A 17,074-nucleotide genomic window follows, 5' to 3' on the forward strand; every position below is an offset into this window, starting at 1 on the left:
CTCCAGTCTTCAGTGTCACATGATCCTTCAGAAATCACTATAATATGATTTGATGCTCAATTATTATCAGTTATTATTGATGCTCAGTTATTCATTTGAAGTGTACGACTGTACGTTTATCGTATTTGCATACCGTAGTACTGCGAGTTATTACTGTAGTGGTTTTTGCTACTTGTTTGTCATGTTCCTTCCTGACGCATTTATTGAGTTGTGTAAATTAGAGTTGACGTTAATTTCACTGCCGGTTGTTTGCGGTGAGTTTCCTCTTTAAATGTGAAAACCTCAAACCACAGACTCAACACAAAACACAAAAATATAAACTGTTGGCATTATGAAAATTAATTATGAGCCAAATGAAGATGAGGGTGGAAATAAAACCATGTGAAGTTTATTTTCATTATTATTATTAATTCTCCCTTTTACTGTCAATTGTTTCACTCTTGACTGTGATACTTATTTTGTAATTTAAATAATTTTTGGTTTTTCGTTCTTACATAAATTAAATAAAAAATCATCAAGGTTGTTTGTGGATTTCATGCAAAATGTTCAGTCAGTAAAATGGGTCATAAACTCTGTTTTACTTGGACTTTTCAATGAGTTCTGCATAGTTTCGATTTTGAGCTTCATATGCACTCAGATTTATTTTTTCCTGTGTCCGCAGGTTGATGAAATCTACCACGATGAGTCTCTGGGAACCAACATCAACATTGTGCTGGTCCGAATGATCCTGGTGGGATATCGTCAGGTGAGCGTTGAGCATAAACACTTATTTAAAATCATTTGACCCATTAAAACTCATCTTTGATCACCAAAATTACATATTTAAGTGTTTTTACCTTGAAAAAAAATTTCATTTTCAGTGCTTTGCATTCATTAGCAAAACTTTTGCATCCTGTTTTGCATTTGAAATAAAAATGTTAATTAATAAATGCAAAACGGAACGGAAAGTGTTTTGGTTGGAATGCACAAGTTTTGTTAGTGAACACAAAAGATTTGAAAGTGAAGGCAAAGTTTCTCAGATGAATCTGCACATTTTTCTTCCCATCTTTTTTCCATCACCTCGTCCCTTCTGGGCTTTGACGGATTTGCGAACACACAATTCAGGCCTCGTTGTGGATCAATACCAATGTGGAGATGAATTGAAAGTATTTCTTTTCCCTTCGAGATGTAATGAAGTAAAGTAGAAAGTGAAGTCTATGCATCTTCTGGTCATATGTATCCAGTGAGTAATGCAGAGTTGTGCTGTCAATCAAACAAAGCTTCGAAACTTTAAGTGTGATTCTGCCTGTGAGCGACTGTACAGGTGTGTGTGTGTGTGTGTGTGTGTGTGTGTGTGTGTGTGTGTGTGTGTGTGTGTGTGTGTGTGTGCGCACCAATGTCCTGATTCCCAGCAGCAATGATAGTTTTCCATCTGACTCTCTGCCGCGTGTCTTGAATGATTAATGCTGACACTCAGTGCCAGGGTGAATCCACACACCGATCCTGCGTGTGTGTGTGTGTGTGTGTGTGTGTGTGTGTGTGCGTGGACTCATTACACACGAGACGCTGCATTAATCCATTACTGCAGATTGACTTTATGCTCATGCCAATTTAGAGGCGCACTGCATGTTTTCTTGCGTTTACAATTAGTTAAAATTTCCAAGCTTGTGGTACTTTGCTATCATTTATAAACATGAGTTTCTTGTCACCACACTTACGTCCTTCTCGCACGCTGGCAGCGCTTCTGTGATTGGCTGGAAGTTTAGAGAAGCAAAAGTAACAGTGCTGAAGAATATTAATTGAGGTTGACATCTAGGTTGAGTGTCGTCTTCATAAATTCGCAAGCGTTTGCTCGTTGTGCAGTTGTAGATGCTGTCAGTCACAGTGGCGGTTCTAGACCATTTCAACTGGGGGGGCCAAGCTGGGGCCAGTTGTACTGTTAGAGGGGCCAGTTACATTTAGACCTTATTGTTGTCATATCATTTTCTGCACTGCACTGCAGGCATTAACAGGCAAAATACCATGTTTATAATCATTCAACAATGTATTTGCATTTCCATTATATTTTTACATTTGCATTACATATTCAGTATTAGTCACAGTAACTGTAATTGACATGATGTCCTTCTTTCTCTTCATTTTGGTGAGAACTATAGAGCAAAAGCAATGGGGACCAAGAAGCTTATTAATTAATTTACTGAAAATAACTGACTTGCTAGGTAACTACGTCTAACCGTTTACAGGGTTCCTGCACACATTTTAAAGTCAAATTTAAGCCTTTTTAAGACCTGAAGAAATCATAATTCATACCGTACATTAGGGGTGTGCAATATTGACAAAATATATCACAATATTTTCAATGTTTTGTTGATAATTAGATGATATTTTACTGATTGTGTTTTTGTGCTGGTGACATGGCTGGTTTAGGCCTGTTGTTGACAGCAGACTCACAAAGATATTCATATTTTTTAATATTCTATGCAGTGGTCAGTTAACAGCAGGGACCGAAATTAATTTTTTCATTAATTTTTTATTAATTTAATTTGCCAGCTTAAATTGATTTCCAGGGGCATTTTCACCTATATATGGACATTCTTTCTAAACTTATTTAGAGTTATGAATCACCTTTTATGTCAAATACTAACATACAAATTATACAGTAATTATACGTATTTATACAATAATACTTAATTATACAATAATTATACAGTACCACTGTTACCTGTCAAATGAAATAATTTAATCAAAATCCATCTTTGCAGTCTAAAGGAGACACAGAAGCGGCATTAATATATTTACATTCCATTTATAATTGCATAAATAAAGCTATGAGATTTTTTTAAAAATCAATATTTAAATATGAAATGATTTCTAATTGTAATGTTCTAATTAAAGGGTACTTTAAATATGAAACTAAAAGGTCTTAATCTTAAAAGGTCACGGTCTTAATAAGTGAGTTGAGGGATTCATTCATTCAACGGATTTGTTCAAACGGCTGATTCATTCGGGAAAGGAGCAAGTGATTCCTTCAAAACGCGGATTTCAGTCAATAAATCATTGCTGTCTGTTGCATTGAGACTCTGCTACGGTTTCATTTTGAAATTCTAGTCGGCGAAATAAAGGGAAAACAAACAATATTGACAATATTGTGTCTAAAAGGTAACTCCCAATGTTCACTTATTGTTAATTTAGCTGTTGTATAACATCAATATCACAGTTGCAATTGTGCACGGGAAAACGGCACTCTTGCTGAACTGATATTCTAATATAAGAACATAATATGATATAAATATAAGACATAAACTAATTTGGGGACATAGCCTACCTATGAACCGCACACAGCAGTGAAAGGACGAGAGACAAATGCGATGTCAGCTCACAGTGCCTCGTATACAGTTAAAACATTGATTGCAATATCATAATAGACAATACACATCGCACACCCGATACGCACATAAAGAATGAACTTGCAACTGAACTGACATTTACCAGCTTTCTCCTTCTCTCCTCTCTCTCGCGTGCAGGAGACAGACGTTATTCTGCCGCGATTCCCGCGAATGTGATGCGAATTGTCACGTGAACAAGCAAATCCACAAAGATAGAATAATAAAAAAAATAATACGCATACAACGATAACAACGATAGCAAAAAAACAGTTTTGTAAAAATTATTTCACACTCCACATTTAGGGGGGCCAAGCTTGTTGTCACAGGGGCACGGGCCCCCCCGGCCCCCCCTCTAGAACCGCCACTGGTCAGTCATTTTAGAAGGCAAGACATCAAACTACAGTGAACACTATGTAAAATGTGATTTATGATTTTAAGCACTGAAACCACAAGTAAAAATTCTGTTTAAACCTGGAAATGAACAAAGCCTTCAAAGCATTATGATTTAAACTAACAGTTAATATTTAAGATTTGCACAATTATGCTTTCTTAAAGGGGTCATATAATGGTGCACTTTTACAAGTTGATTGTACTGCATGTGTGTTGGCAGTGCCTGTACACAACCATCATATAATGATAAAAATCCATCCAGTTTTTTTGTTTTAATCTCCTTATATGTATTCCTGTCTCAAATCGAGCCGTTTCACCGTGTGACGTCACACGGCGCGTGACGCCCCTCCCACGGTTGTTGATTGACAGCAGTGGCTGAGTTTTGTTTACGATGGGATTATTCCCCACGATCAACGTAAATGCGTTCATGTTTGCGCGAATCATTTCTCACCAGACTGCTATTTAAACGAGGGTCAATATAAAGCTGGTTTTGATAAGAAGCTGCTCCTGAAAAAGGAATCGGTACCAACTATTCGTGTTCCTGCTGCACCTCCTGAAGAAGTGAGTGTAACGTTTTATTAACCTTTTACGATACACGACCTTTTCTTGACTACCTTCCTGGTGATCTTGCTGGTTTACTGCAGGATGGGAGACCACATTTTGCCTTCACCAATAAGTCATAAATTCTTTTGAAATTTGCCCTTTTTTTTATTTATTTTTATTTTTATTTTTTTTTTATTTTTTTTTGTGTTTTGTTGTAAACAATAATGTAGATTATGTGATGTAATATGTGATGTGCAATTTGTATGTGAAATTTTTTTTTCCCCCTGTTTTGTATGTTGGTAATAGCTGGGCTTGTTTGTTTATTGTTTGTGTAAAATCAATAAAATATACAAAAAAAACACTTTTACGATACATATTAATCTTTGCAAATCGCTTGCACGCTTCACGATGAATGCGGCTAATGTTTACACTCAGGTACATTACGGCATGTATTCTATGTAACGTTACGACGTTCTCAATATAATTCATAATCCCACGTTTATAATGAATAACGCATTATGGTTATTGTGTTATTAAAAACTGTGTACGCAGGTGTTACAGTTAATGTGCTAACACTAAGTAAAACATAAAACATGTTCGTACTGCACTAAACATAAACATATAACTCATTCTTAGGTATCCTTCAACTAGCCTACTGCTAGAATCATTACTGACATGACAGGACATGTTTCAGTCACGATAGTTGTACCGAACACTGAGATAACGTTACGCATCACTGACAAGCCTACATTTACCAAAAAAACGTTTTTCAAAATAAATCTGTCAACGAACTAACCTATACAGTAAACATAGCGTTTTTATCCCACTACTTTACCCTGACACTAGTACACACAAAAATAGATCAAAGTGACATTACGTTAACCAACCATTCAGAAACTTCGTGTTCGAGTCTTAATGTTCGAACTTCTTCGGGGCCGTCATCTTGTTCCGGGTCCGACTCCGGTTCAAATTGGTATGGCAACACTACAGATGTGTCCTCAGAGACTCCCTCTGCCATTGTTTCGCCAAAGTATACCATCAACTGTTGTCAAGGCAACACTCCACGTGCGTTGTGTCAAAAACGCCCCAAAGAACAGAGGGGCGGAGTCAGCAAGCTCATTATCATTTAAAGGCATATACACTGAAACGGCGTGCTGAAAACAGAGCAGGTAAAATTAGTGTTTTCTTGAAATACTAATGAGAATTTTTAATAAAAGTATATTACAAAGTTTTCATTTAGACCCTAAAGATTAATATTAACTTGTACAAAAATGGCATTATATGACCCCTTTAATCTGTGTTGGATTTGTTCATGTGCCGCTGTCATTAAATTCGGGAATGCGCCAGAGAAACGAGGGCGCCGCCATCTTTAGAATATTGTCTTTGAACTTCCGGTTTTGCGGTCGCTCTGTATATCTCTATAGCATCGCTGTCCAGGAGTAATTAGCTTTTGAAGTAGATTTACTTAATTTAAAGTTAACGAAAGTTATCATGAGGATTGTTATGTTTAAAGCAGATGTCTTAGCAAATGTCAGTAGACAGTGAAGATTTTAAAACGAGCCATTCATTATTAAATATGAAGGATCGCTGTGAAAATACAGACCGGAAGACAAAAGACAATGAGCGCAGCGCTGGAAAGGGGCGTGGTTACATAAGGTCTATACGTTATTAAATTCATGTTGATAGGCTGACATTATAATGACAAAAAGTCTGTATTAAATTAGGAAAATGCTAAATTGAAGCATTTTTATCCAAATCACTTTTGGACTTTACTAAATACATGTAGCAAAGTTAGATGTTATAGGAAGAGGGAGGCGGGAACCGGCCTAACCCTAACACTCAACAACTTTTAATAATAAAATAAACAAATACAAATGAAAGTAAAAGACAGCAGCCCCTCATGTACGACTGCTCTCACATATAATCAAACAAATAAAACACAACATAAGTCCAGGCCTGTTCCTCTCTCATCCTTCACTGTCGTCGCTCCTCCGTGAGAGATACAACACCGCTTATCAATCACGCCACCGGCAGCTTTGTTTGATTGACAGCACAACTCTGTATTACTCATTGGCAGTGGTAGAGAAAGTACTGAATCTCAGTACTTAAGTAAAAGTACAAATAATAACAGGGTTCTCAAGTGTTATCAGAAGCTTGGAGTGAGATCACATGAGGTTAGGGGAGGAGCCCTAATGTAGCCCCGCCCCCGCCCATCCCCGCCCCCCAATTTTACCCATTGTTCATAATTAACCAGCACAAATTGAAATGATAACAATTAGTAAATCTGATAAATGACAGAGCAATTCATCACATCAAATATACTCTTTAATGTTATGTTTCAAAATTACAAAAAATTACAAAAATACAACAAATTGCTCCAAACAGTTTGGAAAAACAAATCTTTTTGTTTTTTCCCTGACATCTTTGAAAATTACAAATGCAATGGCAATGATTAATGTATGTTTTGACGGGATATAAAATATTACATTTTAATATGTATTATTAATACATGTAGCCTTAATGTAACTAGAAAGACTATTAATGCAGTATAATATAACATTTAAAATAAAATGAAGAAATACATCTTCATTCCTTCCCACAACGTTACCCATTAACATTTCCCTTAGTTTCAGATAAAGTAAACTAGCCAAACTGAGCCAAAGCTTCTGGCCTGGTTGCAAAGTAGTTGTAGAGTTTTTGACTGCATCAATAATAATGTAAACGATGGGCTATATATTAAATGTTCAAGCCTCAAATGTTAGACGAGCTTTCTTCCAATTTACCTTCTCCATCACGACGTGTGTTCGTGCGATGTTGTTGGTTACCTATTCCGGCAGGAAGTTACACCAAGAAACACTCGACCATCCGGTCAATTATCAAAATATAAGCAATTTTCAAATTAAAATAATTAATGCTGGTTTGACCGGTTCACTAAAAAGAACGATTCGTTCACGAACCGAACATCACTAATATCTGTGGCAGGGGGAAAACTGATCAGAAAATATAACGGAACGTTGTAGAAATATAGTGGAGTAGAAAGTATAATAATTGATGTAAAATGTAACGAAGTAAAATTTAAAAGTATGCACTATTGATTCTACTTAAGTAAAGTACAGATACGTGAAAAATGTACTTAAGTAAAGCAACAAAGTATTTGTACTTCGTTACATTCCACCGCTGCTCACTGGATACATATGACCAGAAGATGCATAGATTTCACTTTCTACTTTACTTCATTACATCTCGAAGGGAAAATAAATACTTTCAATTCATCTCCACATTGGTATTGATCCACAACGAGGCCTGAATTGTGTGTTCGCAAATCCGTCAAAGCCCAGAAGGGACGAGGTGATGGAAAAAAAGATGGGAAGAAAAATGTGCAGATTCATCTGAGAAACTTTGCCTTCACTTTCAAATCTTGCTAATGCTAATGCTAATAAATGCAAAGCATTGAAAAGTAATTTTCCTCCCGTCTCATATTGTTTCATCACCTTGACCGTTTAGCGGCAATTTTTGTCACTCTGAACAAAACAATCATTTTAATTGTAAATTATTTACCCCATTGTCTTGTGTTAATACTCTTAAAACGGCTTAAAATATATCTTTAAGTATAATATATATGAATATAATATTTAATGTCATTCTTTTTGGATTTTCCGTGTGATCTGGAGTGTGTTTTGGGCTGTAAACGTGTGTGTTGTGATGATGGATGATCATTGTGTCTGTTCTGGCTCAGTGATTTCAGGCCCGCTGGGGTTTGCTGTGTTTAGTCTGCTTGTGTCACAGTGAGTTGTTGGTATATTTTGGAAGCCGAACAGAAAACCAGTCAGTCATCGAATTTCAGCTTCAGCTCGGTCTCAGATGGGATTTTACCGGCGGGTATTCATGCTAAACAAACAGCTAAGTGTCCTCAAATAGCCCACGTTCTCCCAGAGGACCGCTGGTGCTCAGAGACTCTCACGTGTTTCTGCTGTCTAAAAGGAAACATTGTGGAAAGGTTCTCTCAACGTTATATGAACAAACGTTCTTCCCTGTAATGTTAATAAAACGTTATCTGGTCTTTAATAATGTTCTCAAAAAGCTAGCGCAAAAACATTATTTATACACAGTTCATGGAATGTTGTCTTCCTAAAAAGTTTCAGTTGGATGTTCATTTAACATTTTTTTAAATGTAACAACTTGTTTTGGAATGTTCAGAACACATGCAAAAGTAACATTCCATAATGTTTGAAGAATGATGGATTGTTCCGTTAAAAAAAAAAAAGTTTAAAAAACTATAACGTTTTTGAACGTTCAGAGAACATGTTTACAAATGTTTATATATAATAATAACTTAATAGGAATGTTAGCAAAGCCTTCTTTTATCAAATGATTCTCCTAAAATGCCTCAAGAGAAATGAAAATAAAACGAGTCAATAGTTGTCATCCAGCAAAGATGCCTAGAGCTAAAACATGAATGTGGAGCAGCTCAGGTCATTTAATGAGAAATGTTTGACCTCATATTGACTTTGATTGCAAAGTTATGAGGCACTATTGACAAACTGTGAAATGAGACATTTTAATCAAAATCAGGTCAAAACAAAGTTTGTTTCAGGAGTTCAAAACAGCTTGCCACGCAAAACTCCTGTACTCTATCTCTGAACTACCATTGGTCCGTGCGGTGATGATGTAAGAGGTGGGTGTGGCTCTGAGGCTCCGCCTTCTTTGAGGTGTAAATCTTCTCCGGTTAATTTCTTCTGTTCAGACCAAGCGTCGCACAAGTGCTAAAAGGTGAAGCCAAAGCGTCTCGATCGCCCCCCCGGTGGCTGGTCCCAGTATAGCTCATAAGCCCCGCCTCCCCATGAAGTCTAATGGAAACTAAATGACATCAAATTACACATCAAATGCATTTTTTTCAAAGATGGTTGCTGTCATTTTAGGTAGTTTTTATCACGCTGATTTAAGTTTAAGTGTTCAGGGTTTTTTTAAATAAGTTTGATCTTAGTTCGTTATTTGATGCTATAAAAACGGGAATGTGACGTCATGATTGACAGCTGTGATTGACAGCTTCCCTAAACAAAGTAGTCACTGAGGCACCAATGGACTTTTTTGGGGATTTTCGGGCGGAGATTGGAGCTTCATTTTTAATTCCTACATGTCCATAATGACATGTAGGAATTAACATGAGTTGCTGAGTAAAACATGAAGACACTCAGTGCTTTAAGTGGGCCGGTACGCGCCGGTACTCAGTACCGCCACTTCCCAATATAGCTCTTGAGCGTACCGCCACTTCTCCGTGTGCCCAGAACTTGCTTTTAGCGTACCGGTACGCTCATTTGCACATCTGTTTTAATCCTTTGGCTGCGCTGCCGCTTTTCAGAGCGCCCCTTCACAATGCACGCTTCCTAATTCGTCCCACCGAGAGCAGAGACTACATTACCCATACACCCTTGAGTTTTACAAGTGAAAAGAGCATGCGTCGCTTTTGCCGCTGACAGTAGCTACGTTTACATGGACACAATCGGAATGAAATCAATACGATTGATGAATCTGAACAAGGTGTTTACATGAATGATAAATAAAGTAATCGGGTTGATGTGCGCGTTTATATGTCACCAGTTTCAAATCGGAACTGATTTTTTGACATGCACAAACTACACGAATATACAGAGTTTCCCACTGTTCGCGCATAAATATTCTCCTCTATTGGTTCTTTATTTGTTTTAAACAGCAGACGTAATATTAATTCGTCTCTGGTCATAATTTACAGCATATTAACCGTTTTGCCGTGCTGATCACGAAGTAAAAATGCCTCTCTCCGCGGCCAAAACCACACGTCTGTGGTGGATGAGAATCCACAACAAGGACTGGTGGGACGTTGTCCTGCTTCACTTCACATACGCGCGAGTAAAATGAGAATTTTAGAATGACGGGAAGCTTATTAATATGACACTTTATTCAACAGGAAAAACAGCTCGTTCCGCGCGTTATACTCATTACTTTTATTTAACGTCATTGCACATGTGCAGTCCTTTCAGTTTCGGTTTCCAATCAAGTGTTTACATGTTCTCTCGATCGGATTACATGAGGGATAAACCAACCCTTTCAATCATATCGAAATGTCACTCGGATCGAGCTCAATCGGATCGATTAAGGTTTTTACATGAGGGGTTTTTAGTCCGATCGAGCCGTCAATGCGATTATAAGTGTCCATGTGTGAACCATGGTGTCAACTCAACGTGGTCCGGAGAGGGTGTGTGAAACGGGAAAAGAAATGAATGAACCATAGCAAGACTCATGTTTATGTTCTACTGTTCTATGGTTATGATGTTATTATGTTTTATAATTTATTTTATTAGCCTACATTTTGTTCAAAATGTTTTCAATACCCTTCTGCGCATTTTATTTATGTTCAGTAGCTCTTTCTAGCTCAAGCAAATCCACAATTAAATTATTTTTTATAAGGCCGTCTGTTGACTGTAAATACATATATATATATATATATATATATATATATATATATATATATATATAAAACCTAAAAAAAAATGTATATATACATTTTTTTATATATATATATATAAAAATATATATATAAAACCCCTTCAATATAGCGGTTTAAATGTAATTAAATAGCATTAAATAAATTAAATTAAATTGGAATTTAAATTAAGGTTAAATTGAAAATTAAAAATTTTAAATAAAAAAATTAAATGAAGTTAAATTAAATTAAAATTAAATTAAGTTAAACAAAATAAACAATAAAATACAACAAACTAAAATAATTTTTTTGTTCTATTTAACTTAATTTAATTTTTAATTTAATTTAACTTTATTTATTTTTATTTTTATTTTTTTATTTTCATTCAAATTAATTTAACTATTTAATTTTTCATTTAATTTAACTTAATTTAATTTAATTTAATTTTTCATTCTATTTAATTTTTCGTTTAACCTAATTTTAATTTAATTTAATGCTATTTAATTACTTTTTATTTTATTTTATTATTGCCAAACAAAAATGTACATTTAAATGTGTGCCTTTAACAGACGCTTTTATGCAAAACCCCGCAGTGTAGCCTAGCTGTTATAAACTAGTCTGGACTAAACTGTGTTCTGTGTTTTAGTCCATCAGCCTGATCGAGCGAGGGAACCCGTCCCGGAGTCTAGAACAGGTTTGTCGTTGGGCGAACACCCAGCAGAGACTCGACCCCGATCACGCCGAGCATCACGACCACGCAATCTTTCTCACCAGGCAAGACTTTGGTCCCGCAGGTATGCAAGGTACTGTGTTTCTCTCGATCGAGGCTGTGCAGAGTAAGTGCTTCTTTACGCTTCTGTTCTCCAACGGTTGGCATCAAGATGCCCAGGACTAACCGAGTTACACGCCGTGTGAACTGGGCATCCATGCCAACTCGAAGCAACCAAAAATGCTCTTTGACCGCTATGTTGCGATGGAGAGTTTTTGGCATGTAGAGGAAAAGAAAGCATGATTATCAGTAGCTGTGCTCTCTCAACAATACTAATATTCCTTGTTAATATGTTTACCTTTCTAAGTCAGTCCCTCCAGAAAAACGCAATTATGCGATTGCATAATTCAATGCATAATCAGCCAAAGTCCGCATTTTTTCAAATTCGCCGCATAAATCGCTAATTTCCTCGCAAAATATGCAGGGCTTGCATGATTTCCCGCGATTTTCGTTGCTAAAAATTCACATATATCTTAGCGGAAAGTTGAAAAATGTTGTGTTTACTTCACACAAGAGCAGCCTTGGGAACGTGATGAAGTGACGTAATTACGCGACGTGAACGTCATCGAAAAGCTGTAAAACTGTAAGCACACATTTTATTTTTTTATATTGTATTTATTCCTATTTACAGAAGTTGTAGCATATTCCTTTTGTAAAGCTACAGAACTTGTTTGACTCATCAATGTTTAGTAAGTTTGAGTCGTGTGTTTATTAAGATCTGAAATAATGACTCTTTACATTAAGCCTAGTGAGAACAGGGTGTCGGGGAATCACTTTTTTTCTCTTCTTCATCAAACCACAGTTTTTGCAATTTCCCGCAATTTCATCGCATAAAATTACATGAATATCCCACATATTCCATCGCATTTTTAAAGAAACGTGCCGCATAATCAAGGATTTTTGCCCGCAACAATCACAAAAATACCTCCACATTTTTCTGGAAGGACTGCTAAGTATCTCAGTGAAATAACCAATTTAAATTATTGCGATTCATAACATCGAATATTAAAGTTATTCTTGCATGCATGTTATTTAAAATAGGTTGTAAAAACGTAGTCGTTGTAGTTGAATAACTTGGCAGCTTAATCAGGATAGAAAACAAATTTAATTTGGTGTGAATAAAAATGAGTCTGTGAGGGACGGATTTACTCTGAAAAATGACCTGAAGATTGGCTGTACATCTACAGTATCCGTCACTGCCTCGCTTTCATTCTCGTCGTATTAAATATTGCGTCTCCCATGACTAAGATCCATAACTGATCAAATAAGTTGGAATAACATTGAATTGCTATTTCACAAAGATATGTTAACATTATGATATTCAAATGAACTTGCATTTTGTTTCATCAAGTGGTCCCTTTTTGTAGTAATCGAGGAATTCAGTCATAAGAATTATCGTCATATCATAAACAGAAAATTTAAGGTCATTACGACGACCATTCAAAATAAAAGTTTGATTTAACTAGAAGAAATTGTGACGGAAATATATAACTGTTGTACAGTAGAAGCTTAATGTAATAATAATAATAAAATGAATTAATAAATATAAAATTTTTCTTCCATGTTTTCATTTTAGAATAAAAGTGTTTAGAATAAAGTGTTGTGCAGCACTTTGTTTGCCAAAAAGGGTTTGATTTTCATTTGATTAAAAGATCAATTAAAATACACATAATTTCTGAAAAAACAAAACATTTCAAAAGGCCCTTTTATTGTAAAAAAAAAAAGAAAAGATAAATTAAGCTGTTTTTATGAATTCAATTAATTAGACATGCTTTTGTTTATTAAAATTTAATTAAACCATTAAAAAAGAATCCAGAATTTTTTTTAGGGAAAACAGAATTTGCTAAAAATAAAATGGAATTTGAGAAAAAATTTGATGTGCCGTAAAATTACATTTTTGCTAAATTCTTAATAAATTGCTGTTAAATTGTATACGTTTCAAAAATAAGTTTCACTTGTATAAGTTTGAAAAAAAATAAAATGGAATTTGGGAAAAAAATCAGGCGGATTTCATCGGGCCCTACTCTTCTAGATTGTGTAAATGTCATTACATTAAATGCAAAATATTAGTATCATTTCTCTTCACTAACTCCAAGTCTTGGATGTAAGTTTAGATAATCACATTAACTCTCAGCATGATCCTCTAACCACAAACAAACACAAAACATCATGTATTGCTTTAGGATTTAAAACTTATAAAGTGTTTCATTCATCTTTCTTTACAATAAATGAGTTGTTCTACTTGTTTTACGCTGTGATCAAACACAGTTTTCCAGCTGAAGCATCAGGATTGTCCTGTGTTTGACTCTCAAACTCTTGTCAGTCAGTGTTGTTGAAGTGTAGGAACTGGTTTGTGATGGATGTGTGTTTAGGCTTCGAGACTCATGTGTGATGTTCAGTAATACGTGTTTTCTGTTTCACTCGTCTGCTGTTGCTACGCCACGCTCATGTTGTGCTCATAACATCACCCGACCGCGCTCAAACCACAACCTTTTACCCCCGAGGGCAAACATCACACTCCCGTCCCAAGCGTTAGCTCTGATCCAGGGCCAGTTATAGGCGGATGCTTACAGTAAGTCCTGCACCTGAAGCTGATATTAGTGGATTCAGCAGATCCTGCACTGATCACAGCTGGACGGATCAGCGGATCAGGAGAACCTGCTTTATAGCTGTCAAATCACTGTTCTTCACCTTCAGAAGATCTTGCTCGTCAAAATAAATGTTACATGAATACATGTTGTTGTTTTTTTACGTTTATTTTTTATGACCTTTGCAACCCTGTTATGAAAAATTGACTGAATACAGTTTAAAACCATAAAACTATGTGTGTTTTTATTATTTTCTAGTAATAAACATTTTTTTTCTAATTCAAGACATTTTATTTAATATATTATATGAATATAAATATCAATATATTATATTTATTATATAGAAAATATATCAAATTAGAAAAATAAATAAATAAATTATTTTCTAGCAATAAATTAAATTGCTGAATTATTTTCCAAAATTAACTATATATAAACTCTCTCTCTCTCTCTCTCTCTCTCTCTCTCTCTCTCTCTATATATATATATATATATATATATATATATATATATATATATATATATATATATATATATATATATATATATGACTTTTTATATAGTTAATTTTAGAAAATAATTCAGCAATTTAATTTATTGCTAGAAAATAATATTTTTTAATCATATATATATATATATATACATATATAAAATGAATAGATTAATAGATCATATATTAAAATGATTTTTATGAAACGTATTAAATTAATGAAAAACACAACAAAATTGGTTAAATTTAACAGTAGGGTCTAACGTTTATCTTTAGTCTGGGGACAAATGTTAACAATAATAATAATTGATTTATTATTATTGTGTGTTTAGTATATAAACACACAATAATAACAAATAGTAAAGTACTTAAAATATTTTTTTTATTTAGCTTTTATTTTACCCAAACTAAAATAAATGACAAATGTAAGCCACACTTCAACTCGTCCTGTCTTCCTAACTTTTATATATAGGTTTTTATGTTAAGTTTATGGCAATAATATATTTATGGCTGTTATATGGCAAAGATGTTGTAAAAGCAGTGCTATATTCTGTGTGGACCTTCGATATCAGTCGTGATATCCTGATTTAATGTACTCTAATACGCTGTGATTAGCATTAGCATTAGCATGCAAGCGTTTGGTTCTCCTGAGGACAGATAAACGCTGGGCTAGCATCAGATGTGCTTGTTTCTCATGCAACCCTCCGGCTGGCTAAATATGTGTTGCTTGGTTATGTAAAAAATCCAATAGTCCTCATTACTCTACATGGCTGAACGGCAATGGGAATATCAGCAGTGTTAAACATGTGATCAAATGATCTGCCTAGTTATTATTATTGATGCTTTAAAACACCAGCGGCTTCATAAGCTTCTCGTAATCTGCATCTTCTGCTTTTCACCTGCATGCCAAAGACTGTCCGATGATTTCAATAGCATGAACATTTGATTCAGAAGAGTTTATTAACCCGCTTTAAAGCTCGAGCGCTGCACATCTCCTGATCGAGTGTCTTCTCTGTCTGTGTCGGGCTTTTTGTGGCGTTTGTGGGATTGATGGCTAAAGCTTTTCGGGTTGCTTTTGCGCTTCAAATGTTAATATTCAAATTGAGTCTTTATCTTCTGATTTACCCGCATAGAAACGTCAGTGTTTCACACGTCTTTTGTTTTCAGACATTCAGATATAACGCAGCTTTGCTTTAAAAAAACAACATAAGTATAACTATACATAGTGCATACTAATATTGAGTTTTTAAAATACATTTTTATTTATCTTTGATAAAGAAATACACACTACTATGGAAGCTTGTTTCCGCCACAGAATACATAAATAATAATAATTGCGACTTTTTATCTCACAATTCTTACTTTTTTGCTCAGAATTGTGAGATATAAAGTCAGAATTGCGTGAAATGAAGTCGCAATTGCATGTTATAACGTCAGAATTGTGAGATATAAAGTCGCAATTGTGTTATAAAGTCAGAATTGCGAGAGAGAAAACGTCTACGGTTACGTATGTAACCCTCGTTCCCTGAGTAGGGAACGGAGACGTTACGTCGGATGACGACGAATGGGGTTTCGCTTAGAAAGCCTATCAACTTCGAGTATTACAAAACGAGCCAATGGCAAAGACATGCCATGGGTCTGCGGAATTTGCATGGCGTAACTCCGCCCCACCTCGTGGGTATAAAAGGAGGAAGCCGGCAGCAAGCAGATATGTTTCTTCGCTGAGGAGCCAAGACTGAGCTCAGGCGATCCCCGCGGTACAGCGGAAAGTGGCAGGCAGACGTAACGTCTCCGTTCCCTACTCAGGGAACGAGGGTTACATACGTAACCGTAGACGTTCCCTTTCGTTGTCACTCCGAGTTACGTCGGATGACGACGAATGGGGTTACCAGTCTAATCACGCCACCTTCTCAGCTGTCTTCCAGTGCCCTGCGTAAATCGAGATCCCTGTCAGCCTGGACAAAGGACTCCATATAACACAGGAATACCAAGGTACACTGGGAAGCATATCCCAAGCTAGGGGAAGTATGCAATTAATGCCAGCCCGGAGGGGGGGGACTTAGAGAATACACATATGACCCGAAGGAAGCATATGGGAAACACTGGGGTGTCCAGCCGCAGGTGGAATATTTCAACCCCAGGGGTGGCAAGGTGGCTTGCCAAGGGAAAGACACACGCTCAGAGAGGCTTACAGTGGAAATACACATGTGGGGGTCGCTCAGAGGAGGGACCATGCACACGGGAGGCACCTAGCCGACGCACAGGCAATAGACACTGGCGCCGACGTCAGGAGTGCTGGAGGAGCTCAGGGCTTTCGGAGAAGCTCACCTGAGAAAAATATCGCACGTATCCAGTCCGTGGAGTGGAATGGCGAGCAAGCGAAGACACCTGAGCGGGTCCGGTACTAGCTGGTTGAAGCGAGTACACGAGAGGACACAGGCTCCACTCGGAGATTATAGAATCTGGCGA

The 17,074-nt window shown here is 36.1% G+C and overlaps 1 protein-coding gene across 2 annotated transcripts in view; it reads left to right on the forward strand.

The window, feature by feature from the left end:
- Positions 1 to 17,074, forward strand: part of adamts14 (ADAM metallopeptidase with thrombospondin type 1 motif, 14) — a 90,648-nt gene that overhangs the window by 30,570 nt on the left and 43,004 nt on the right. Inside the window, exons 5-6 of one of the 2 annotated variants that reach the window (XM_077230855.1) lie at positions 662 to 745; positions 11,405 to 11,561. In XM_077230855.1, coding sequence (XP_077086970.1) covers positions 662 to 745; positions 11,405 to 11,561 — 241 coding nt within the window. The remainder of the gene's footprint in view (positions 1 to 661; positions 746 to 11,404; positions 11,562 to 17,074) is intronic. The other variant, XM_077230856.1, reaches the window with a different exon arrangement.

The sequence above is a fragment of the Siphateles boraxobius genome, unplaced genomic scaffold (genome assembly GCF_051911475.1).
Source record: "Siphateles boraxobius isolate OS27281-9 unplaced genomic scaffold, OSU_SipBor_1 151, whole genome shotgun sequence".
In the NCBI taxonomy this organism is placed as follows: domain Eukaryota; kingdom Metazoa; phylum Chordata; class Actinopteri; order Cypriniformes; family Leuciscidae; genus Siphateles; species Siphateles boraxobius.